Source organism: Nanorana parkeri, unplaced genomic scaffold (genome assembly GCF_000935625.1).
Source record: "Nanorana parkeri isolate BGI_ZX_2015 unplaced genomic scaffold, ASM93562v1 scaffold55, whole genome shotgun sequence".
NCBI classification, from domain to species: domain Eukaryota; kingdom Metazoa; phylum Chordata; class Amphibia; order Anura; family Dicroglossidae; genus Nanorana; species Nanorana parkeri.
The window spans coordinates 2,162,441-2,188,906 of NW_017306323.1; the positions used below are offsets into that span (position 1 = coordinate 2,162,441).

The 26,466-nt window shown below is 40.2% G+C and overlaps 1 protein-coding gene across 1 annotated transcript in view; it reads left to right on the forward strand.

Moving 5' to 3' along the window:
- The window catches only part of UNC13C (unc-13 homolog C), a 173,902-nt gene that overhangs the window by 65,908 nt on the left and 81,528 nt on the right, over positions 1 to 26,466 (forward strand). The window contains exons 2-3 of the mRNA XM_018575981.1: positions 12,014 to 12,036; positions 12,901 to 12,965. Of these exons, the coding sequence (XP_018431483.1) occupies positions 12,014 to 12,036; positions 12,901 to 12,965 (88 nt within the window). The remainder of the gene's footprint in view (positions 1 to 12,013; positions 12,037 to 12,900; positions 12,966 to 26,466) is intronic.

Here is a 26,466-nt window from a genome sequence, read left to right on the forward strand (position 1 = left end):
ACAAATGTAAGCCTAAACTTAAAGTGTCAGGAAACATAGTTGATGTCTAGAGCGATTACATCCAGAATCCATTTATAGTAGTTGTTATATCCCAATTCCTTTCTTTTTGTTCTGCGCTCTACAATCAAAAGGTGTTATCTTTACTGTCAGTCATTATGATTCAGTACTTGGGTTAACTGTTCAGTATATGCAACTTTTTTTTTTTTTTTAAAGGGAGGGCACGTGAATTTTCATGTCAGTGGGTAGGCATATAATGGTCAGGGATTAATTTGAGCCAGGGAAACCTGAATTACAGGGATCAGACTGTATACAAAGTATATGAGGTGGTCAAATAATTTACATTGCCATAAATAAGTCACAAATCACAAAATCTGAAATTGTAAATGTGTGATTAATTAATGGTTTCAAATTGCCATAATAAGCATTACTATCAACACCTTTACCCTCTCTTTTTTTAAATTACCATTTAATGAGAATCAAGAATCCATAAAATATGTATTTTAAAGATTTTCAGCATGTATTTACTTAACATTTAATAATTTTGCCTCAATAAGTGTTGTCTTGAAATTCAGCCCAGTTGTTTTTTAAGAAGGGTAGCTGCAAAGAGGAAAGACTGAAATGTAATTTAAAAAGTCAGTTGTCATTAATGCACGCTAGGTGTCCCATGCAGTTGAGCAGGAACAAAGAGAAACCTCACTTTTTATGTGTTTGTATGTTTTAGTTATTTTTGTTGTGTTACATAAGACAATGCACACCATCTATTTTAGCAGCTTTTTTTTGTCATTGACTTTGACATATAATTTACTGTTACATGTTTCAAGCTGACATTTTATTGTATTCCTAAAAATATGAACAGAAAAATAATCATATATTTTTCTTCTATGATCTGCATGAGGACTAATTATTTTTTTAACCTGAAGATCTTGACAATGACATTTGATTGTCTATTGTAATATTTCTAAATTATCTCATAAATGGGTAAAGATCTAGGTCATGTGTCTTCTCCTGAGGACATACTGTGTGTGCAGAAATAGTGCTGACTTTATTTTGAAAAAAAGCATGTTAATTACAATTTAAAGTGCAACAGCCCCACAGCAATTTGGGTGATGACATGCATTAACTTCCTGTTCTATAACGCTGCAGACATTCTGAAAACAATACACATGCATATAAACTATGTTTCTAAGCATTTTCAAAAGCAGGCTTTCAAGGAGGAATGTATGTGACCTAGTTTTCCGCACTGACAGTGTTGTTGAAATCTGCATCCAACCAAACACAGAATGTGTAATCCAGATCATGGTTCTGTCAGGAGTGTGGAATTCCTGTGTTGAGTCAGCAGTGCGTTGTGGGTGTAAGAAATGTAAATTGCTTTTAAAGTATGCGTATACTAGAAAATTTGCCATATGCTATCTTTGCCATAGTCTATAAGATGATAATTTGGGCTAATACATGAGCAGGTTATGAGATGATGGTTGTTGTGGTGCATTGAATCGGAACTGTATTTGCGGGTGTAAAAAATACATTATCCATGGAGCATGGGTATCTCAAACACTTAACCAGGTTCTATGTTAGCCATGACCAGTGGCGGAACTACCGCCGGTGCAGCCGCACAGGGGCCTCGGTCTGGGTGGGCCCAGTACCAGGGGCGGACTGGGCCGGGGGCAGGGTGGCCTCTCTGCTGCCTTTAAAATCGGCCCCTGCCCGCGGCCATCAGGGGGCCCGTCACCGACCCCCGCTAAATGAAGCCGATAGCCACTGCAGCTGCGGTCACAGCAGACCCCCCCACAACCAACGTCCAAGGAGCCCCCACTGACCACCAGGGTAAGGTAAGGTGACAAAATTTTTATAACAAAAAATCCAGGGACTTTTTTAAATGTCCCTGGCAACATTAATTTTTTTAAAAAATACTTAACTGATCCCTGGATCCAACAACAAAGCACAGCCTCCCATCTCCCACGCTGTCAGAAGCTTGCGCGCAGCTTCATATATATTTTATGTTCCTGGGGACATCATTTGTCAGGGGACGGTCTCCTCAATCCGGGGACTGTCCCCAGAAATCGGGGGTGAATGTAGAGCTGCAACAACTAATCGACTAAGTTGATTATAATCGATGATTGAAAATCAAAGTTGTGTCCAAGTTTTCAATCATCGATTATCGGCTTTTGATTAGTTGGCCCTGCTCACGGCTCCACACGCTGCGTGCCGCACCTCCTCCCTGCCTCACGCTTGCCGCTGCTAGACCCACCCGCCTGCATTCACCGCCCACACGCAGCACCTCCTCCCTACCTCACGCTTACCGCCCGCCCACATCCACGATTGACACAGAGACGCGGGGAGAAGTAAAGAGGAGCAGGCGTGGGGGGATGACAGAAAGGCCCGATCTCAGAAGCAAGTTGCTGGAAGACTGCTCAGGTAAGCCTGCACTCCCCCCCACATGGTGCTCTATAATGTATTGCTGGGATTTGTATTCCTCTATAGCTGATGGTACATGGTGCTGTATTCCTACATTTGTAGGAATACAAATCCCAGCAATATATTATACACTGTATGTATAATGTACTATTGCTGGGATTTTTTGTACTCATCTATAGCTGGTGGTATTCTGCATGGTGTTGTATAGAGGACTACAAATCCCAGCAATAATACATTATACAGCGCAATGCAGAATACCGCCAGCTATAATGTACTATTGCTGGGATTTGTAGTCCTCTATACAACACCATGCAGAATACCACCAGCTATAGATGAGTACAAAAAATCCCAGCAATAGTACATTATACAGCGCAATGCAGAATACCGCCAGCTATAATGTACTATTGCTGGGATTTGTAGTCCTCTATAGCCGGTGCCATTCTGCATTGATTGCTGTATAATTTTACACTTTACATTTCACTATATTGCACGCCACACTTTTTTACTTCAACCACTCCAAGCTTGCTCTTGTGATGGACTACAATCTCAATACAAACTAGTAGTCCATCACTGGAGCCATTTTTAAATCCCGTTTAACCGGTTAATCGAACTCAATAATCAACTAACTAATCTATTTGAAAAATAATCGTTAACTGCAGCACTAGATAAATGGTCACCCTACACCAGGGATCCCCCACTAACCACCAAGGAGCCTCCACTGGCCACCACGGAGCCCCCCACTAACCACCAGGGAGCCCCGACTGGCCACAGTGGAGCCCCGACTGGGCCAGCAGCGGTCTACAGTACCCACCTAGGAGTTATCACAGAGCCACCACTAATTATTAGGGAGCCCCCATTGGCCACCACAGATCCCGCACTGACCAGCAGTGAGCCCGCACTGACCACCTGACAGTCAGCATTGGCCACCTGAGAGCCTAATTAGGGAGCCGCCTCTGCTGCACCCACATGCACCGTGAAACTCTCTGGACCCCTGGTGAGAGCCCGCACAACCCTCCTGAGACCCTGGAGACATCGGGCGGCGAACCCAGAGCAACAGAGTATGTAGCTTCATATTATTCTGCATTGCTGTAATATGTATTGCTGGGATTTGTAGTGCTCTATAGCTGATGCTGTTCTGCATTGCTGTATAATGTTATTGCTGGGAATTGTAGTTCTTTAAAGCTGTTGGTAGTCATTATTGCTGGGATTTATAGTCCTCTATAGCTGATGGTATTCTGCATTGTTGTGTAATATATTGCTGTGAATTGTAGTTCTCTATAGCTGTTGGTATTCTTCATTGCTGTACAATGTATTTTCTGAGATTTATAGTCCTCTATAGCTGGTGGTATTATTCTGCATTGTTTGTATAATGTGCTGAAAGTTGTAGTCCATCAACAGCTTGGAGTTAGTGGCAGAACTACCAGGGTCGCAGCAGTCGTATACGCGCACAGCACTGACGAGGCATCCGTCCACTGCCAGTGTGCTTTAATTTTCCTCAACTGATACATTTCTCTACCGCGTCTCTTCCAGGTGTGCATGTCATGAAGAAAGGGGGTCACGAAAACAGCTGATTCGGATAACTCGGCCCCACTGGAAGTGACGCAGTCGAGAAAATGTATAGGGTCGAGAAAAATTATAAAACACTGACTTTCACACTGTCCGACCCCGCCCACTATCCTCCCACAGCTCACAGCCCAGAAGCATGGATAGCCAGCAGCGGTCTACAGTGGGCGAGAGTGCCTAAGTACCGGACATGGAGTGGAGTAAGGCCAGAACCATGTAGGGAGCCCAGTGGGAGGAGAGTGCCATCCCCCAGGCAGTCATCCCTTTCATGGACTTACTAGTGAGTCCTAACATCACTCGACCATTCACACTAGCGGTACATGGATGGCAATAGTGGCAGGCAGGGGCGGGGAGAAGGCGGGGAAGAGGCAGAGCGGAAGGGGGGGGGGCAAGTTGCTGCACCATGGGCCTCTGGGTTGTACTTGCCCCCTGGGCTAAAAGTTGCCTCTGCCCTGCACAGTCCCTGTGCTTAGATGGTGGTACTTGCCGGATCGGTATCCAGCGGCCGGCGGGCCCCCCCGTCTCTGCACCGGGAGTGTCGGATCATCCGTTCATCTGACACTCTCTGCACAAAGATTGGTCTCAACATCTGACACACCGACTCGCTGAAAGGGGGGGGGGCGCCGCTGTATTGTAGAGTGTTCCACTGCTTCTTATGGTAAATGTATTTTAAAAAACGTAGTAAATAAAAACTTAATAATAAGCTGTCAAATATATACTAGTCCAGCCTTTTTCAATCAGGGTGCCATGTCACACTGGTGTGCATCCTGTCCTCCTTCAGGGGTGCCTCAAAATTTTGTGGGAGTGTGATGTGAGGGGGGCAATGCAGATTGGTGTGAAGGGAGCTCCTGATGTAAAAGGGGAACTCTGATGTAAAAGGGGGGACTTTGATATGAAAGTAGGGCTTCTCATGTGAAAGGGGGATCCTGGTGTGAAGGAGGCTACTGATGCAAAGGGTAACTTTGATGTAGGGGGGATCTTGATCGGAAGGGGGCACTTCAATGTGAAGAGGGAACTCGCAATGTATTTCTTTATAGGGTTGCCCTTAAATCTGAAATTTTAGACTGGGATGCAATGAAATTTTGCAGTAGTGGTAGCCACCTGGTCTCTGAAATCTATTTCAGCCTTAAATAAAGCACTCACAGTTGTCCCCCACTTATGAGAAGTGGGAGAGGACTGACTGAAGAGATAAACAGGGAAACCTACTCTAATGAATTCTACAGGCAAACAAACACAGGGACTTTGACTACTAAGGAGCTGGAACTGAGTGCTTCTCTAAGCAGCTCGACTATCCCTACTCCCCTCTCCCAGCGGTGACTTGGCAGCTTCTCAACATTCTCATTCCAAATGCATGTATAGGGCATGGGTTCTGGAAGGGGGAAGCATGGTTAGCTGAGCTGCTGAGAGACATATATGCATGACTTCAGTAATACCTCCTGAGGTCGCTGCTTTTTTTAAAGTTCATTTCATTATTTTAAAGAATATGTAAAGACTGAATCTTCAAAGCCTTGTCATAAGTTCAGTTTATGGCTAAACAAGTGAATCTGCATGTGACAAATCAACTTTTTAACCAGCTCCCTTATTCCAAGAATTACAGCTTTTGAGATTTGTACCATTAACTTAACTTCTAATTTTCTAATTATCATTGTACATACAATAAATAGATAATTCTGGATACAAAAATGTAATATAACTTTAATTATCATGTTTACGTGTTTATGAAATTCAATGTATATTGAGGACAAAATGTATTCAGTTTGTAAGCCAAACATTCTCAAATATATTCCGCAGGAGGTCTGGCAATAAGGAAAAGGCATCTGTGACATTTATATGCACAATACAGAAAAGAAATATGAAATATATTATATGAGATAATTTATGAAGGTTTTGCAGTGTAGTCAACGGTATAGAGATGCACAGTATATTACATTGTGTATGAAATATCAATATAATATCCTGTATATCATCTCAAATGCATTACTATAACACAGCACAGCTTGGAGTCGCAAATGTTGTCAGATGGAAGAAGACCATTGTTGTTTAATGACATTGTTCTTTTGCGTAAACATTGTATTTTATTAATGATATGTTTCAGCTGGCTTGGAAGCAGTGAGATATATGAAGTACTCCAACATTTTGCAAAAAAAAAGAAACTAAAATGATAGATTTAAAAAAATGTATGAAACTGCAACCTGCTTCACTTCAGTGGATAAATTGTGAACATTTTGCCATGCTGTGCAGAATATTTAAAAGTTCAGTCTACATCAAATCAAAAAACACTTTCACATTTTTTAGGCTTTTTTAAGACTTGCAGCAACAATATCCTTAGAACAGTCTCAGTGACAGTGAACTCTGGCAGCCCATATTTGACTGTTGAATTGATTTTAACTGCTCATTAATTCTTAAAAGGCTTGTGTAAAGAACTTCCACGCTCCTAAAACATGCCAGACCAAACACCCCAATGATAGAAAAACACCCTGGGTCCCCCTTAAAATCCATACCAGACCCTGGGGGTCTGGTATGGTTTTTAGGGTGACCCCATAGAAAAACCGAGGCAAAGAATCATCAATGGACTATTGCTGTTCTGACAGAAATATTGCTTGTGCAAAAGATAATATAGTACAAATGGACAAGAGAAAGACATAACAAACAAGTAGGGTGGGTGCGGAACATGGAACTTGGAGGCAGGACTGATGTGTTTGCCATACAGTTAAAAAAAAATAGTGGGTGGTACTAATAAATGCCAATGAGTCAGTAATAAAGAAAGTACCAAAGTAGTTGGATCAGCATGAAAGGCAGATAACTAAATTGAAAGATATGAAAAACAGCCTCTGTTTTCAAAGTCTTCAACATAGTGTTACATCTAAATATTAGTATAACCTGGCATGGTTATACAAGTATGACTATCTTTCATCAAGACACACTACTGTTCTCAAAGTGGTCTAAGAAGCAGAATTAAAGTTGAAAATCCCATTAAAATGTTAAAATGAAAAGAAGTTAAAATGTAGACTAATTCCACACCGTGGTTACTGCCGTTTACACCATCAAGCAGGCATTTTCAGAAAAAGGTCAATAAACAGCTGCCAACTTATTTTTTATGAGAAATTTTCTTAAGGTGTCCCAAATACTGTCTAAATGAAAATGACCCCACACCACCTCCACCACTACACAGCTGAAAGTACACATGTAAACCTATGCATGTAGTCGGCAGATGCAGATCAGTGCTAGTTCTGTATCAGTCTTGTAGATACAGCTACACAGTGAACTCTGGAATTGTAAAAGCAGAAATTTCACATAGCTTGAGACTCAGAGCATTGTGGGTAAATATTATTGCACAATTTCAGAATGATGGGCACAAAAGGTACAGCCATTTCTATATCTGTGAGGCAAAGCCGTAGGTAAAAACAGGCACGTAAGGGCATCCGTCCATCCAACACTTAATTTGCACAAAAAAAAAAATAGAAGCAGCAAACAAACAAATTCTTACATGTTTCAGTACCCAAACTGTGACTTAGTCATAGCCTCTGAGAGGCAAAGCCCACACCCTGGTACCCTCAGTTGTGACTGATGATCCCTCACACACTGGATGTTCCATAGACTGTTTTAAAAAAAAAAATGTTTGCATTGTCTCAAAGCACGATTCAGATGAATGTGACCTGAAATATGGAGCAAATGAAAGTTGCTCTGGGATACACAAGCATGGCATGTACCTCCTCACACACAAGAACATGTGAAGAGCAGCAATAAGTAGGAATCATCGGGTCAGTACTCCACATGATTTCAAATGCTTCACCTCTGAGTGTAAGACCAAATTAACTATCACTAAATATCCCAATGTGAATATCCAGTAACTGAGATCTTTATATACAACAACCTATAATAACCTATGTTGCTTGCTCAGCCATTGCAGTCAATTAAGGTTGTATGTCAAGGTGTATAATAACAAATTAGTTTCATAAGAAATACACAGAAATGTTATTCCCAGGGCTGTTTCCAATAAACCCATGCTCCCTCTTGCTTTGTTAAAGTTTAGACTCTAAGCCTTGTACTTTTGTGACCACAGTCCTTTCAAATACATAAAAGTCTCAAAGAAAACCTAACATTATTGAATTTTTTTATTATTATAAATAAATGTTTTCTTAACAAATCGTTTTTAGCCCTTGGTGGAATAATGACAACTGTAAGCACAGAGACTACAAATTCAAATATATAAAAGCACCTTTTGAAAGACAAAAATTAGGATAACATTGCAGGAATGTTTGTCCTCTTTATAACACTTCAGATGGTTATAAATACTGCATCACATTTTTCATATTCAAGGTACAGTAAATGAATTATGCTTGCTAAGTGATGCTGATGAACCTGTAAAGCCTAACATTCAACTCCAACGGAATTTAGGTTTAAACTGAGTAACACACCTACATATATAGTGTATATAGGTAGATCTATATATATAGGTATATATACATATATATATATATATATATCTATCTAACATATAAACATACAGAACCTTTATGAATACCACTGTACCACTGAACTGTCTCTCCATCAGTTAAAATGATTTGTACACCATGCACATAGAAACTGTTGTCAAGAACTGTTAGCTATCTAAAGTGTAATTTACAATTTTAACATTGCTTTTGTCTCTAAATTATTAAATAAATATTTGCTTTTGCTGTTATGTGCTTGGTGCAAACAAATAGTATTTTGTATGGGTTAAATGTTTACTGTAGTACATATTAAATTGTCTAAACTGGGAGGGATTCAGTAAACCTCACAAAACATTAATAAGCAGCTGTCATAAGCAGATGCTGATGTTGTAAATGTCCAGAGGAAGGTAGGCTTTCCTGTCATTTTCTAATAATACAGAAAGTGAATTTTACCATGCATTTGACTAAGGGAAAGGTTTATACTATGTTCTGTCTAGAAAATATACCAAATCATACTGGAAAAACAGGCTAATTCATATATTGACCATTTCCGAATGAAAGTGTTTCTACAGGACAATTAATTGATGTATATCAAATGTTCCATTGGTAAGATTTGCTTTCACTTACTGTTATAAAGGTTCAACAGTAAATGGGAGCAAATCTTTCCAAAGTGAGGTGAATCCCCTCTTAGACAACTGCCATCAGAACAGGTGTCCCTGTTAGAAGATTTCACCTCATCTTATGACTAGTAACAGCTCTAAATTGTTGTGTTTCCTACCACTTTCTGCTCTAGAGACAGTGGTCAACAGGACAAATAAAGAGGTGGCACTCCACAGTGGGTACATAGAGAGCAATCAAACCTGACATGGGCCTCTCTGGTGGCCTTCAGGCTCCTCTGTTTGTGAACTGCTGCAGTAGAATTCAGGATGAAGAGTGGCAGAGAGTGACAGTGCCCCTAGACTAAATAAACCCAGCAGTTGTTGCCAGAGATTTGAGAATTTGAGATTTGAGAATCCTGGAATCAGTCATAAGGGAAGAATCAGATCAGGGACTCTGTGTTCCTTATCCACACTGGCAGAAGGGAAAAGAGGCATCAGTGTGATAACCATTGATTTCTTCATAAAGAGTAAACTGTCCCTGTCTCTGTATTATCGTAGAGAATCAGCCCTATTGTCAATCTATTTTAAAAAATCACAATTAAAAACATGAAAACATAAAAAAAATGTTTAAGTATATCTGTGCAATCTTACTGCTTGCACACATACAAGTAGTGAGAGCACGCAGATATACTTTAAATGCCTATTACACAGCACATACAGTATAAGAAATCCCCACTGTGCCAGATTTAACCATCATTTCGGTTTAACTTAAAGTGTTTTTTCCACTTTTGCAGCCAAATTGGGATAACAACTACTTTAGCTGTGTTACATATATTTGTTCTCATTCACACTGCATAACTTTAAAACATGCTGCTTGCACAATACATGTTCTATTCTGAAAGAAAAGTTTGTTCTCTGTACTGAGTTTTGCTCTGAAATGCAATGTGACTGGGCAGTTTACTGTTAACATAATTAACCCTGTCTGTACTGTGATGGCAGATCTCATTAGATCTAGAAGTATTGTATGTTTATGAGGAGAAGCTCAATCTGTTCCTAGTATTTCTATGGGGACAGCCACAGTTTCCTATCACTTTGAAATTGAGACAGAAAACTTCAAAGACCTGCTACACCGGCACATATACAAAATAAAATGTTTTTAAATTAATTTTCAGATGTGTCAATAGGAGAACAAAAACAATTAATCGTGGGGTTTTCTCAAATTTGACTGCAAAAGTGAAAGTGCACTTTAAAGTGTTTTTAAGTACCACCTACAGTATTTATGTTTTGGTATTGAACATTTTGCATTTATTTCAGTAGAAAGAAAAATGTGCAGTAAAGTATATTAACCCATGAGAAACTTAATTGATTTGGCTACACCAAGCTACTGAAAGTTGGTTTCTGACTGAAACATTTTTTTACATAGTAAAGATCATCATGCAGACTGATGCAAAATGAGTACAACATCATCACTAAAAAAAAACAAATGTAAAGATCATATTGCATTTCTATAATTGAATGCTTTCCTTGTGTATACCATACATGTGAGCTGTGCCCTCTTCCCTTCACATTTACACCTACACTCAGCATTCTGTATTTGTTTATTTGATGTTGATTGTAATTAGAATGCTTCTATAAGGATACCTGTGAGCACATCAGCTTTCATTGCTGATGTAATTCAGGCATGTGACAATTACAGACATTTTTGAATAGCAATCATCACTAATGGTATACACTTTATGGAAGTAATTAATAATCAAAATAATCTGTCAAGGTGACATTTGTATAACAGTTCTCAGTACTCATATTTAGGCATTTAAGTAAATAATAACAGCTTGATTGCTAAACAGAAATAAGCAAATGGTTTTATACAAAAATGGGTCTCTTTAGACTTGATTCTGATTCTGATTCTGTTGATAATACATAAACAAAAGGTCTGGGATTTAAGCATTTGCAAATCTTTATCCATACATTTTACTGGCTAAAGGTGCCTGAATTATTCTGCAGGAATGTAAATATTCCCTGGAGCACTAGCACAAAGTTCTCAAATTATATTTTGCTCATTGCTCATGCAGAAAAAATAGGGTAATTGATAAATGTAATTCTCAGAGGTATACAGTACACACAGTATAGGGGCTCTTGTATAAAAAAAATTCCTGAAGTGTTTTTATGGCATAATAAGCAATCAGTCAAATCACCCCATCCTGCAATCTTTTCTACATAAATATAATAACATTGAGAACTTGATTAAATATTATATGCACGTGTAATCTGGGAACCTTTTGGGCATGATTTCCTTTGTTTTGGCTTTCTATTAAGTGGTCACCTTTCTAGAAAAGTGAAAATTTGCTAAAATACAGAAAATTAGTTATTTTTCTCCAATCAGCTAAGCCACCCAGGTCTAAATTCTAAAGATGCTCATCCTTAGGTGCAGTTGAAATTTCTTGAAAAACCTGTGGTTCTAGGTAATTCTTATAATATGTAATTATTTTTATAGAAATAATTGGCTGGTCTCTTAGACCAGAGTGTAACCTATGACCACCTGCCTCTTTTTTACATTGTCTTTGCTGCTAACCTTTGTCATCCCGCTAGCAAGCCCACCTCCTGCTTTCTACAAATGGTTAAAGTTGAGTAGGTGGCTTTTCTAGAGAAAGTGACATCAGGAGATGGAAAATACAGTGTGCAAAGCACAGGCCAGCTGTTTCTATGAAAAGAAGACGCATCTTTGAAACATTTTTACAAATACATACAATAAAAAACGAAATAATAAATTAAAATGAATTTAAAATATTTTATGTTTTGGAGCCACTTTTAAAATACTGTGTTTTCAAAATGTTTAATTTTACCTGTTTTAATAGTGAGCCAGTAGCCACCCGGTCTGTATATAATGTTCTAATGTGCGCTATATGAAAGGTACATTAATTCTCATCAATGTGTGAAGCTTCAAGTGAGCTGCTTGGACAATCTTGTATCTAACATTTATCCTCCTTCTTCCTGGTTCTCTTTCAGATAGCAAAGCTATGGATGAAAAGGTTTAAAATCACTCTTTCCTAAGGGATCATGTCTTGTTAATGTTTGTTTGTGACTTGACCTGTTTGGTTCCTTCATTTTACTTGTGAAATATTGCATGTGCTCCTTCTGGTTATCCATTCTTTTGTTGCCTTCTAAGAACACCAAACGTGTATTGTTAAACAGGATTCTCCTAATGCTCACAAAGTGCTGCAACATACAAGCCTGTTGCTAATTCAGTCATCTATTTTACCCATGCATATATATCTGTTTTGAATGGCTTGGAGTATTACCTATTCAGACTTGTGACACGTTGTATCTATGTGTCCTAAACCAGTGGTTCTCAACTCGTGGGTCGCGACCCAAAAGTGGGTCGCGACACCCTCTGCAGTGGGTCGCGGCGTCATGTCTGCATAGACCGGCCCATCTGCATTAGAGAGAACTAGAGGGGGAATTTGTGGTTCAGCCTGTGGAACCTCATAATGTCAAACTGTCCCCTCTCTCCCGGCCTCCCCCGGGCTCTCCGATAAAGTGGTATGGAGTGTAATAAATTAAAATGTTTCAGAAATGAAATCATTTTTGGGTCACGCCTTAATGACCAAGGAAACATGTGGGTCCCGAGGTTACACAGGTTGAGAACCACTGTCCTAAACTATGTTTGTGCTGTGTTTGTCACATTCGTAATAGCTCTATATTCCACTGAAAGTACACCAAGTTTTAAAGCCTATTAAAAAACGTGTAATATACAGTACGTGTTATGGGCTGGAGCTGAGCCTGCTTAACATATTTTCATGTTAGGTGTTCTGTGTATGGTCAGTCTTAATTCATTAAACAAGCACTTTATTCATATTAGAATATTATCTTTATTTTTCATTTCTCTACCTAAGGCTCGAATAGTTGGTGGTGGTGCACTGGATGCTTCCAAACTTTATGAAATACAAACATCTGGCGGGTAAGTAAAAACTTTTTTGAAACTACTATTCTGAAAGAATATTTTTGCTGTTATGTGAACACGTGGGGGTGATTTACTAACCTAAACACACGCACGCACCAGGTGCGTGTGATTTTCACACAGCAAAACGTATTTATCAACCAAAAAGTCTCTAAAAGCATATTTCCACTAATGCCATATATAGAAAAATCATGCACATGATGCATATATAATGCTGCTTCACAGTTTAGACAAAAATGGTTAGCTCATGCATTTACATTCCTGCATTCATCAACGCAAGCAACACAACATAGAGCTAATTTACACAACATCACCTTGCAATTCATGCAAGGCTTTGCACAACACACCTGCTGGGTGTGTACAAACTACAAAGGTGTTTAGATTCCACCCATAGATCATGCTGGGAGGGAACACACTACAGAGGTGTATACATGTTCGTGGTGTGTTTATAAGGTTAGTAAATCAACCCCTTAGAATCAAAACATCCATAAAAAAACAACCCTTTCTTTTCTATTTTTTGACATTTACAGAACAACAGGTCTTTTAAATAGACAAAATAACTTTGTTTTTAAATCATTTGGTATTTAAAAGAGAAATATGGGTTAAGTGTTTTTCCACATAGTTCTATTTAGGGTCATGGGAGGACATATACTAACCTCCTGCCTTGACCGAAAGCTCAGTATAGTGGGCTATTGACCGCGATATACTGAGAGCGCCGCAGCCGGGACGGATCCCAACAATACTGTCGAGATCCACCCAGCTGCGTGAGTGACAGCTGGCTCTGCCTACCTAGAGGCAGAGCCCGCTGTGATCACCCCCTCCCCATCCGTTCCTCCACTCAGCACTGGAGGATCGGAGAGGGGGGGAAATCCCTGTGGGGAGCGATAACTGACAGTCACCGCTCTCTGCAGGGAGATGATCTGAAAGTGAACGAGCGACAGTATGTGCACGCTCACCTCCCGATCAATAGAGCCGCCCCGTGACACCTTCAGGTCGGCTCTAACTATGAGGATGAGTGGAAATTACTCCACCTCATAGTTCTCCTTTTAATGTATGAAGTTATGGTCATTATTGTGATCTTTAGCCACTAAATTTGAAGTATTTGCTCAGTTGTGTTTGCCACTTGGTTGTGTTCTAGGTCCATTGCTAGCAGTCATATAACATATTAAAAATATAGTTAGGCTGAAGCTACAAATAGGAAGAAACAAGTAGCATTTTTATCAAAGTTCAGAGGATACGGGGATGTTCCATTTCAGAGGTGTTAGCCCCTTCCCTTAGATCATATGGCACTACACCTTTCTTTTTGGCATGTATCTTTACTTCATAACTCTTTATGGTATAACTACTCCTATCACTTCCCACTTCTTACAGTCGAGAAAACAGAGGATGTTTTAGAGTCTTCATTCAGGGATAGGGCGTGAAAACGCTATATTAAGGATGGGGTTAAACCACCTATCATATAAATAATGCTGGTTGTTGGTATATGTAATTTTCTAGTGCCCATGTTGAGTTGGGCTTGAATTGATGAGCAAATGTAGCTTGCTTTTTGCTGCATTCCACTTGCAATCAACATCAGTTTGAGATGCTTCTTCATTCAGAATTTATTAATAAGTGCACTTGACCTGCAATTGACCTTTTTCTGATCTGCATCTGACAGCTATCTAAGCTTCACCAACATGCTTTAAGTTGCTTTTGCAATTCCATTGACATGTATATAGAGAGATGCTGATCTGTAGCAAACAAAAGCCCATCAATATAGATGTTCATCCCGCTATGCTTTTTAGTGTGTTTTTTTCAGAGCAAATCTTTACAGAACACATTTTAAATGAACAACACACTTAAATATTCCAACGAGAGGCACTTATAAAGTTGCATTCAAGACGACAGGAAGATTAATTTAAACTAAGTAATTAGGTATGTACAGTACTGTATATATACCCAACACAAATTAACTTTGCAGTAGTAAAAATTCCTGTCATTACCAGATCACAGATGTATGACAAATATTATTTGGTAACTATAGGAAACCATGCAATCAAAATGATAGAAAAACAAGATTTATCATCCCAATTAAAATTCACACTTAAACCATCTCTGGCTCTAAATATAACACCCAAAATAATTTTAGAATGCACAAAAACATGCCAATCAAGCTGCCTTGTAACGGAAACTCCTGCTGTATTCTAAATAATTTTTATAGATACGTAAAAAAATGTTTTCTAATGCAGCATCTGTTGCATACAAATAATCATCCTTTTTTTTATATAAGCCTTACAAAGATGAACAAAGATGCTAAGCATTAAATGCAGGGCTGTATTGAGACATCATGCTGCCTGAATGATGGTGACCTTTCATAGTAGGGTACATGATTATTAGGTAAATACTGATGTTTTAGTGTGCTGTTAAAGGCAACATGTGGTCTGCTTTATATTCATGGCTACTTTTAACTGTATAGAACAATCACAGGGGGAATCAGAAATAGATTTGTTCTTGAACTATATAAATTGGTAACCATAGTTCTGATTTTGTGCCAGCATGCTGGAAAATGCTGGGTCATTCAAACATATGATACATTAAGAGAAATAGTATTATTATTGCTGGGATATGTTCCCTAGTACTGGCATCAAGTACTCTCATTCCAACACAAGGGACATTTATTAATTAGTACCTGCTGCTCCAATATACTTTGAAAGCTCTTAAAGATCCCTAAAACCCCAATGGCCTGTTAATGAATAATCAAACTAGTTTAGCACATTTCCTTACACTCCCTTTCTATTGGCCAGTGATGTTGCTAATTGCATTTGTCAGCCAATGTGAGGCGGCAATCGGAAATGAGCAAGTTTTGAACCAGCAAGCTGTGTGGTTGAAAAGTACCTACTAGAGTGCCAGGGTTTTGGTGATGTTCAATGCTCAGATCAGGGAATGCCTGCTTCATGAACCAGGGTCACTCTTAGCATGCAGACTCATTTTAAAGGGTTCATTTACCTCTTAGTGTTGAGATCAGTACAATTAAGTTGCCAGGTCAACAGATCTGCTAGCACAGTTATGTTAAGGTCTCACTGTTATTCCTAGATTATTCATTTGTAAAACCAACAAAAACAAAACTCAAAGGAGGATGGGATCAAAGCCAGGAAGAGAGACCCACCATACTTGACCTACAGTTGAAATATCACCCCAAAATAATCCAGGTTGATGCTATAGCTTTTTCTACAATTTAACATAAACCTCATATCATCAGTGTGCTGCTTAAGGCTAAGTCAGTTCTCTAATAAACAGGGCACCAAAAAACACAAACATTGTGTAGTGTGTACCAAGGTAAAAATATTTTTTTTATTAGACTTTTATACAGTAATGACATCTTTCCTGTAAATGCAGGAACTAGATTAGTTACCTATGCTATAGCTAATTTTAGCATTGGTAGCTGTGCTAAAAATGGTGTCTGATGGAAAAATAAATAGTGAACAATTGATTAAATTTTGCATTTCACTTTCACATGAGAGGCTGACATTTTATGGGCTAACTCAACATTTAGGAGAATTATTACATCTAGTAATTATACTGCAGCTTGAAAGAGGATTACAGTCTTTTTAAAGCATTTTAGGTATAAATGGGAAAGATTAGCTAATGCAAATCTGCTTATCAGTGTGTGTTAATTTAAAAAAACATGTATGTATAAGATAGTAATAGTATATGTTTGCAGTTTCGATGCACATGGAGATATGCAAATGGAAACATTTGTGCAGGTTGCACTTCCTATGTGTAATAACAGGAGTCAGGGCTGTAATAACAGGAGTCAGGGGGGTACGGCCAGTACTCATGTTAGGGGCCCGGGCAGGCTGGGGGGCCCGGCCCACAACAAAGTACTTTTTGCTGTGGACCAAGCATTACCAGCCTGGCACGTGAGCCCTTGTCGGCTGGCACGTAAACCTATTTTCTATGGCTTGCAACTGACAGCTCCCTCAAGCTGGCTGTCAGTTACAAGCCTGGCCCACCCACCTCCCTGATGTAGCTGAAGACCATAGGTGTGCTGAGGAGGCCCTCAACTACGTCTGCCCATGCTCCTGCCTGGCAGCTCTCTGATTTGCCAGTGCAGACCTGCACCTGCCTGATATGCAGATTCTGTTCTCCGCCCGACACGTGGATTTTACTGGCCACATACCTAACCAGAGGATTCTACTGCCCCTGCCTGACAAAAATATTGTGGGAGAATACATGTTGGTGGGTTTTAGTGTCTGCATGCCACTCACCTATCTGACACTAGCCTTCATACTTGCACATACACATTTCTCCACAAGTACACAGCAGAATTTTGATTCACAAATAGCTTTGAATTTTATTTCTGCCTTAATATGTAGTACAGGAATAAAATAAATGCTATTTATAGATCAAGATTCTTATGTGCAGCTTGAATGCTTGCATAATACATAAGTCTTGATCCATCTAGGTAGGGGAGATTGCTGCTACAGTACTATTTTTTTTTAAAGCGTAAGCCATTACAAATTGTTATTAATTCTACAGTGTTTGGGACTGATATGCTGTCTGAATTATATTAATTGGTGCTGTCATGCATTGGTGATGGTCTGAATTCTGCCGTGTATTAGTGATGGTCTGAGGTCTGCCGTGTATTGGTTCTGGTCTGAGGTCTGCCATTTTTGGTGCTAGTCTGAGGTCTACCTTATATTAGTTCTGGCCTGAGGGCTGCCATGTATTGGTTTCGAGAAAACAAAAGAGAAGGGCGCCCACGGAAACGTGTCATCGAAGGAGTCCTGTGCTGTTACACAGGTGTCTGTGCAGCTGTTTTTAGATGTCGTCCAGGCTTGCCTATTATGCCTTTAGTTTGATTCACTTTTGCGAGTATGATTGTCAGGGATCCCGGAGCAGGTGACCCCACACCTGCACAGGTGCCCTTACAGGCAGACCAAACACATGTGACCAGACGGACCAGGCAAGTATGGTATATATATAAATATTTTAATAAACCTAGCAAGCTAACAGAAACAATCCACAACAGGCATAAACCAATAATGTAACAACACAGGAAACAGGGTACTAAAATAGCAACAACAGGCATAAACCAATAATGTAACAACACAGGAAACAGGGTACTAAAATAGCATGCAAATATCAGGGTCTCAGGGTTCAGGCCAGAGGACTCAGACAACAGGGGAAAGCAACGAAATCCTGAGCCAAGGTCCAGACCGCAGGGAGGGTTTAAATACCCTCCCAGGAGCAATACCTAATGGGCTGATTCCTGGCAGCTGGGAGACACCCACAGGTGAGCACTGGAGCTGCAGGTACCAGCACCACCCAGTGGTGGTCTGGCACCTAGCAGCCCCTGGCTGCCTGGAGAATCCTGCAGGTGAGCCCAGGAACTGCAGGACTCAGCTCCAGCGCCACCTGGAGGCGCTCTGGATCCTAACAATGATTTTACTCTGTACTTCAAGTTTTTTCATTAAAAACTATCTACACTAGGGTGGGCGCCCTTGTCTTTTGTTTTTAGCTTGTATTGCTTTCGGTTTAAGGTGTGCTGTGTTTTGGTGCTGGTCTGAGGGTAGCTGAAAATAGCATCCTACAGGCCATGCATAGCACAACTAAGCCATAAAATACAGGCACAGGGATCACACTAAAACTGTAAGCCCAGTTTACTTTTCAGCACATGTAAATATGAACATGTTTTGTGTGTGCAACAGTTATTCATTTTTTTCACTTATAGTTGTGCTGCTAATGGCCTGCTGCAATTCTCCACATATGCCCTTGCTGACATTCTCCACATCTGCCCCTGCTGTGATCCTCCGCATCTTCCCCTGCTGTGATCCTTCTAATCTGCCCCTGCTCAGACCATCCGTATCTGCCCCTGCTGAGGCCCTCCACATCTGCCCCTGCTGTGACCCTCTGCATCGGCCCCTGCTGAGAGCCTCAGAATCTGCCCATGCTGGGACCCTCTGCCCGATACATCAGGCCGGCACCCTGGAGCAGAGCCATAGCACAGAGTATGTAGCAAATTCATATGCTATTCTGCATTGCTGTAAAATGTATTGCTGGGATTTGTAGTCCTCTATAGCTGGTGCAATTCTGCATTTGTTGTATAATATTTTGCTGGGATATGAAGTCCTCTATAGCTCACGGTATTATTTTTCAGTGGCAGAACTATCATGTTTCTGATTGCTGCCCTGACTCCAGTTAGGGCTCTGTGGCCCAACTTAATATAATATACAACATAGCTTACATTGCAGGGATCAGAGTAAATGATACAACACAGCCTATAAAGCGCAGTGGTCAGGAGTATAATGTACAGCATAGTGAACAAAGTGAAGAGGTCAGCAGTGTAGTGTACAACAGAGTATACAGTGCAGGGTTTAAAAGTATAATGCACAACAATGCGTATATACTGCAGAGGTCAGAAGTATAATATACAACATAGTGTATATAGTGCAGAGTCAGCAGTATGATGTACAACATAGTATGTACAGTGCAGGCATTAGGAGTATAATGTACAACATAGCTCAGTGAAGGTGTCGGGAGTATAATTTACCTTATAGCATATACAGTGCAGGGGGCGGGGATTTGCATATGTGTGGCCACAATGTAACAAGGGCAAGCGTGACTACAGCAAGATGCACAGTGGAAGGGGAGATATGTAACAGATGAAGAGGTTGTGATTAGACAGCAAAGCAGGGGGATGTTGCACATAGCATCTATACATGGAAGCGTGTAACTAAGGTGAAAATGCTGGACTGAGGCTGGTATGCATACTGTATGAACTGTTGACTTTCATAAGGACACGTTGTCAGGTACCTGCCCGCGGGAGATACCGAGTCTGCAGGGACGCAGACAGAGAGGGCGTCCACCGGCACATTCTGGCCGCGCAGGCGCAGATGCAAGACGGCCCGGCGGGTCACGCCCCGTGCGGCGTGACGTCATCGCGGCAATACTGCGCGGTGACGTCATCACGCCGGCGCGTGCGCAGTAGCATATATAAGGCGCCGCAGGGCACCCATTCAGTGCTGGGTGATCTTCAGCCAGCACTGGAGGGTTCTGCTGTGCTTTATGCCTGTTCCCATTGTTTATTTGCCTTGCCTTGTTCCTGCTCCTTCCCCATTGTGATTCATGTCTCCAGTGCCTTTCTATTACCGACCCGGCTTGTCTATAGACCCCTCTCTGGTTAACCCCTTGTACTCTGTTGCCCGCACGTTATCGACCCGGCTTGTCTAGAGACCCCTCTCTTTTTAACCCCTTGTACTCTGCTGCCGCACGTATTTGACCCGGCTTGTCTCTTACTCTCCCTTTTGCTGAATCCTTCAAGCACGACGGCTATTCTGCCAGGTCACGAAGTAGACCTCGTGACCTCAAGATCCGCATCCGGCACTAGTGCATCCCCTGCCTGAACCTACTGTTCTCAACCCCAGTGGTCATCAGACGGGGTTGCAAGGGAGGTCCTCCTCGTCACTTCGGCCCACACCACGATCCTAACACATGTGTTGATGAGCTTTAGGCTTGTTTCTATGGCATGAGTTTGACATCAGTTTCAGATGCTCCTGGGATCATTCAGAATGTGCTGGAGTCTTTTTTTAGCAGGCCCTATCCTCCACCCCTTGTTCTATGTCACAGCTGGAACAAACATTTGATAAAAAGTGTGAATTGTCACTCGTGGAGGATTGGTAGTTTATGCATTACCCAGAGTATAGCTTTTGTGAAGGTAGCAGACTGGAGAAGTCATCCCACAAAATGGCTGCATCTGTAATGGACTAATCAATGGACACTCAAAAAACTGAGAAATAAACCAGTTTTCCTTTTTACATTAATTGCTAACTGCATTTTTGTTGCACTTTGAAAACATTGCAGTTGACTTAGCACATCTTTCCAAGTCTTTACAACAATATTATATTCATTGCTTGTTTTATGGCTGTTGTCTTTGGCCTTGTGATAGTAAACATTTTATGGTAGCTCATGGCACATCTGAGTAGTAAAGCCTTATTACTAAGATAAAAATGCATCATACATGTTTAATGTTTGTTCTTCTAAGTCTTCAGCGTATATTAGTTACAGAGGTAACAAACAATGGAGTTCACCAATAACAGGTGAAAAAAGGGCTGTAGTCACAAACATTTATTTGGATTTGGATCATGAAAAGCCCTTAGAGTGTATAAAACAGTCCACCGTATAATGCTGAACTTGTATTGTTTTGCCTTATGAAGCATTTATTCTCTGGAAGATTTGCTAAGTGAAGTTATGTTTTTAATCCAGTGGATAAACAGGAACTTAATGTGTGTTGTGCAGTCAGGCACAGTGAAGGAATAGATCTACTTTTGCAGTAGGAACAGAAATGAAACAAGTGATACTCACTAGTGAGTATGTTTGTTTATTTTACCATTACCATTAGATCACTCTAATTTCTTGCCTGGATACAGTTTGAGTACAATGTAGTCGTTTACTTAGTAGTTTCCTTTCCTGTGTAATCTTGCACCACATGTATCTGGTATTAATATTACTCTAAAAAATGTTTTCCATTATTAGGTTGGGTAGCCACCGTGTCTCTGCATCTATTGCAGCTGACACCAGAGCACATATAAACTGAGCATCTATCTTAAAGTGTACGTAAAGCCACCACATAACAAATATATTTTTGGACATAGTGGAGTCAGGCTTTTTATTGCTGTCTGTGACTGTGATTGGGGGAATCACCCTTCCATTTGTCCTAATGACTATTGTCAGCAAGTGATGGCGAAATCCACAAAATTAAGACTTTTCATAGGAACAGGAGGTAATGTGAACTCTTCCAATGGGGACACATGATTAAAGGAGTATATAGAATATCGCTTAGTCCACATTTCTAGAATGAGGGATGAGCAAATGCTCATGAGTTTAATTCATGAGAGTTGCTCAAAGCCAACATGAAGTGTGAAAATTCCAAACTCTAAGGTCTCATTCACATGGGTGTGCACATCCATATAGCTTGCATGACCTGCAGAGACCTGCCCCTGAGAGGGATAGGCGCAGCCTGTAATTGCGTGCAGCCGTCTGCACATCCTTATGACAGAATGCAACTGCACGCAACTACACTCTGACCTTACCTCTGGTGCACACACTTGGACACAGACTGTCAGCAACAGTGTTAGCAGTAGTGTCGGCAACACCATATTCTGGTATCCCATATTTTACACGTGTCATTTTTTTAAACATTTACATTATTGTTTGGCTTAAATACAGCAGCATGACATCAATCAATTCTAGGTAGCTTTGTAGGTGACACATGATTTTTTTTTATCCAGCAGTAAAAGGTCTGAATTGACTGGTGGAAGGAGCAGCCACAACATATTTAAAAGCCATAAGAAACTTTACTCTTGGAAAAAATAATGCTCTCGCTCAAGTAGACTCTCAGAACATTAGAACCTCACTCCTATATTCTATCTCCTAGAGGTGTTCTAAAGACAGCTGTCTTATTCGTATTCCTTTCATGTGTGAAGGGAAGTTGTAGTCTAGTCTTTTTTTATTTTTATACGACAAGCTCAGTATCGAACTATCTAGGGGACTTGGGAACAAATTGAAGTTTTGTATTTTTATTTAGTTTAACTGTGTTTTGTAATTTTACCACATGGTCATTTTCTCATCAAAGTGTTCACTACGCAAATGTGATGGCTCTTGGTGGGAAATTGATATTGTTTAAATGAAATGAATTTTTAACCAGGGAAAGCCACTGTATCTCATCAATATTTCATGTCCAGCTCAAATAGTTCAATGTCCTACCTTTCTCAATAAGCACCCTATACAGTCTAACATGTTCGCCAGTCAGAAGTTAACAGTATTTTAATGTAAAAATTAGCTTTGCTGATGCTGGGGTAAAGCATCCCCTTTTAGAAAACTAAAATTAGCCAAAGAAGCTCTCTCTGCAAAAGAATAGAATAAATACAAACCTCTCACACTGCATGGACTACTAAACCATGCTCTGTTCAACAGAAATGTCCCTCTCAAGTCTGCTGAGAAACCAACACAACACAATCTCCTCATCCTCCACTGCTGTCTCCCATCAACCTCTACTTCAATACAGGATACTGTGTGCACTCCCAATGATGGATCAGTTTTGGGAAGGCTTTTACACACATCCTAGCATGTGACATCACTTGGACCTAGTCATTAACCACTTAGGCTTTACATTGTGGGAAGGTGGGAAGAAAGCCACAGAAGATGTACCAGACATTTCATAGGGCTCTAGTGAAGAAATAGGGTGGTGTGGATGCACAGATAAGGTAAGTATCAGCAGCAAAGGAGGCTGAATATCTAGTGAATCTGTTAGTCTGCTCTAAATGAGCAATATTTAGATACATTTTAACCATAATTCTAGTTAACTTTGCTTTAAAAATAAAATATGTACACATTTGGAAGTACATCTGACCATCTATTAAAAATAATAAATGTGCCCATATTACAAAAAGACAAATGTGCATTTATTTTTGCACTGGAGCCTGCAAAGCATTGAAGCTGCAATCAGTGGACCGTGCACAGGCTCCAGCAGACTCTTTCTTGCAGCCCCTGTCCATACCAAGTTGCAGACCTTCAATTTTAATCTGGTGGAAGTTATCATAGGACTACAAGTGTGGTGATGCCAGTGTACTTGTACTCCATTGAGAACTACAAGTCTTTCTGCCAGGAATCTGTGAAGGGTTCTGTAGGGGGATGAGGGAGGGGGCAAAGCCACGCACACTGGGCTAAATTAAAAAAGCACCCCATGATTCAGTTAATTGGGGGCAGATTGAATATGGAATATGCAAAATAGCATCATGTTATATGGGTGTAAAATTATGTTGTAGTTATGTGAAATTAGTCTTGAATAAAGCCGGTCCGTTTAAACATTTATTGCAACATTTGGGAACCAGAAATCCCTTAAAAAAAAAAAAATAAAGTAGCTAGAAGTGTGCCTAAGTACATGGCGTTGTGCAGAGGGTTAATTGTGGTCATGGATCGAAATTTGGAAATAAATTACCTGAATGCTTTTCTCTGAAATGTTTCTTAGTTATTGGTTACTAAATAGTTCATATCTCTATTTAAAATCTTGTTGCATTTTTTATGCTATCCAATATAAAAAAAAAAAAGACAACAATGAAAACTGAAACACATTTACATGTTCTTTGCTTAGTGTCTAAAAATATCTCAGACATCTTTTTTTTTTAGTCCAGAATTATTACTTGAATCCTGTCCAGCAAACCAGCTTATTGCAGATCTACTGGGAATCTAAATTTGAAGGAAATAAGTATTGTAAGTTAAAGATTTCTACAGGCAGAAATTCCAAATCATTCTTTCTTGAGAAAACAAACATATGAGAGCTATACCTTAAAATGACAGCCTTCTCGTTTGTGCAAAGCATTAATCCTACACCATGGTATTTTGTTGCTATGGCATCCCAGGCGCCTAAGTGTGTGTCTCAATAGGAAATGCAAATCTATTTTAACTATTTAAAAAAAGATAAAAAATAGACCAAAAAAAGGATATTTAAAATCTAAGGCATTATTAAAATACCGAAATTTAGTTTATAGCTTTACTGTCAGTCACCACTCCCTGCAGGGATTTCCCCCTCCCCTCTCTGTTCCTCCAGCACCGAATGGAGGGACAGAGGGTGAGGGGGCCGACACAGCTGGCTCTGCTTCTAGATAGAGAGGCAGAGCCAGCTGTCAATCAGGTGGCCGGGTGGATCCTGACAATATTGGAGGGATCCATCCCGGCTCTGTGCTGTCAGCATATAGTGGGCAATATCCTGCTATTTTTTGGGGGCCACAGGAGGACATACTGTAGTATATGTCCTCCTGTGATCTTAAAGAAATCTATGTCCAAAACAGTTTGGCCCATAGTTCTCTTTTAACCCACAGATATACTCAGCAGTACCTCTTTTCTGCTGCAAGATGTCCTCAGTCTGGTGGTCATCATCATTCAACGAATTTCCTCTGAGCAGTGGACAGTGAAAAGAGAAGCAGGGCAGTGATTAGTTATTCTCTCCATCTCTCTGCCCTTGTTCACACCAAAAGCGTGTGCGTTCCAGAGCGGTAGCTGCTGGAACGCACCGCGATCGCTGAAAAACTTCCATTATTCAATGGCACAACTTCCACGCCCCCCCCCCCCCATCCGCAGTGCAATTGAACGCGTGGCAAACTTTGCCAGCGTTCCGTTCCACTGCAAATTCAAAAAATAGGCTTTGCCCTATTTTTTGTGTTTGCAGTGGAACAGAACGCTGGCAAAGTTTGCCAGGCGTTCGATTGCACTGCGGATGGGGGGGGGGGAGGCGTGGAAGCGGTGCCATTGAATTATGAATAAAGACATGTGATCAGGTACTAGGGATTCAGGGTAAAGTTTAAAGTTAAGGGAAAAGGTTAAAGGTTAACAGTTAAAGATACATTAGAGATCTTGGACGCATGCTAAGGGGGAGGATTAGAGTTTAGTTGTTTAGGCTGATCCTGCTCTTCAGCAGAAATTATGTGACCAAATGTCACACATGGGCGAGCAAGAAGGGGACCTTGAACTGCATGTTCCTCATTAATTACTATTATCAAGGTTATTAATTAGCTTCTCTTTTCTTTGTTAACCTGCTATCTAAGAAACGCATTACGAAAGCTTTAAATTACCATATGTAGACTTTACCCATAACCTTTTCTATATTTACTAAACAATTAAGAGATGCCTGACTACTCTAAACATGCACCCTACCACCGAGGCATGTCTCTTATTGAATTTAATAAAGGTGTGTAGAGGGGGACAAAAGAGCTAGCAAGAGTTATCATAATGTGTAAACGCTGCCCCACCTTCCTTATCATGCTGCCCTAGACAGTAGACAGTGGGATTATGGTACATATAGTGCTCATCATGCCTATGTTGTCTCTTTAAACATGTATGTCCTCCCTTCGTAAGTCATTTCCAGGTCATTTCCACCTCACCACTTTCCTGCCCCTTATTTACCCCCTCACAACTGTACCTATATATCTCTCCTCCCACTGTCACCACTGCCTGGCCCCCACTCTTCCCTCATACTCATCATTGCACCTGCCAACACTCCAACCTAACCTTTGCTAGTCTTATTTTTATTTGTTTTTTTTTTATTATTCAGGAGAATTTGAAGCCATCATAGCATTTTATTAGATGCTATTTATTATTCAGTGCAGAATAATGTGTTTTAAGCACACTGAACTTGCATTACTCTTTCCACCAAATATAATGTTTTTGCAAAATAGAGGACCATTTAACAAAGCTGCGTTGCATAAGGCACACTGTAAATATTTCAGTTCCAAATATAAATTATGCTCATGTTGAAAAGACTTTAACAGTGTCATATTCTGATGTGTTACTGATATCTACATGTATTATGTGCTGACAGACAACAGTCTACATTCTTTGTAATAGTACAGCTTGTAATTATTTTCTGTTTAAAAGCACAAATGATAGAAAAACACAAGATACAATAGAAATGTTTATGTATGTGTATTGTATATATACTGTGTGTGCGTGTGTATATATACTGTAT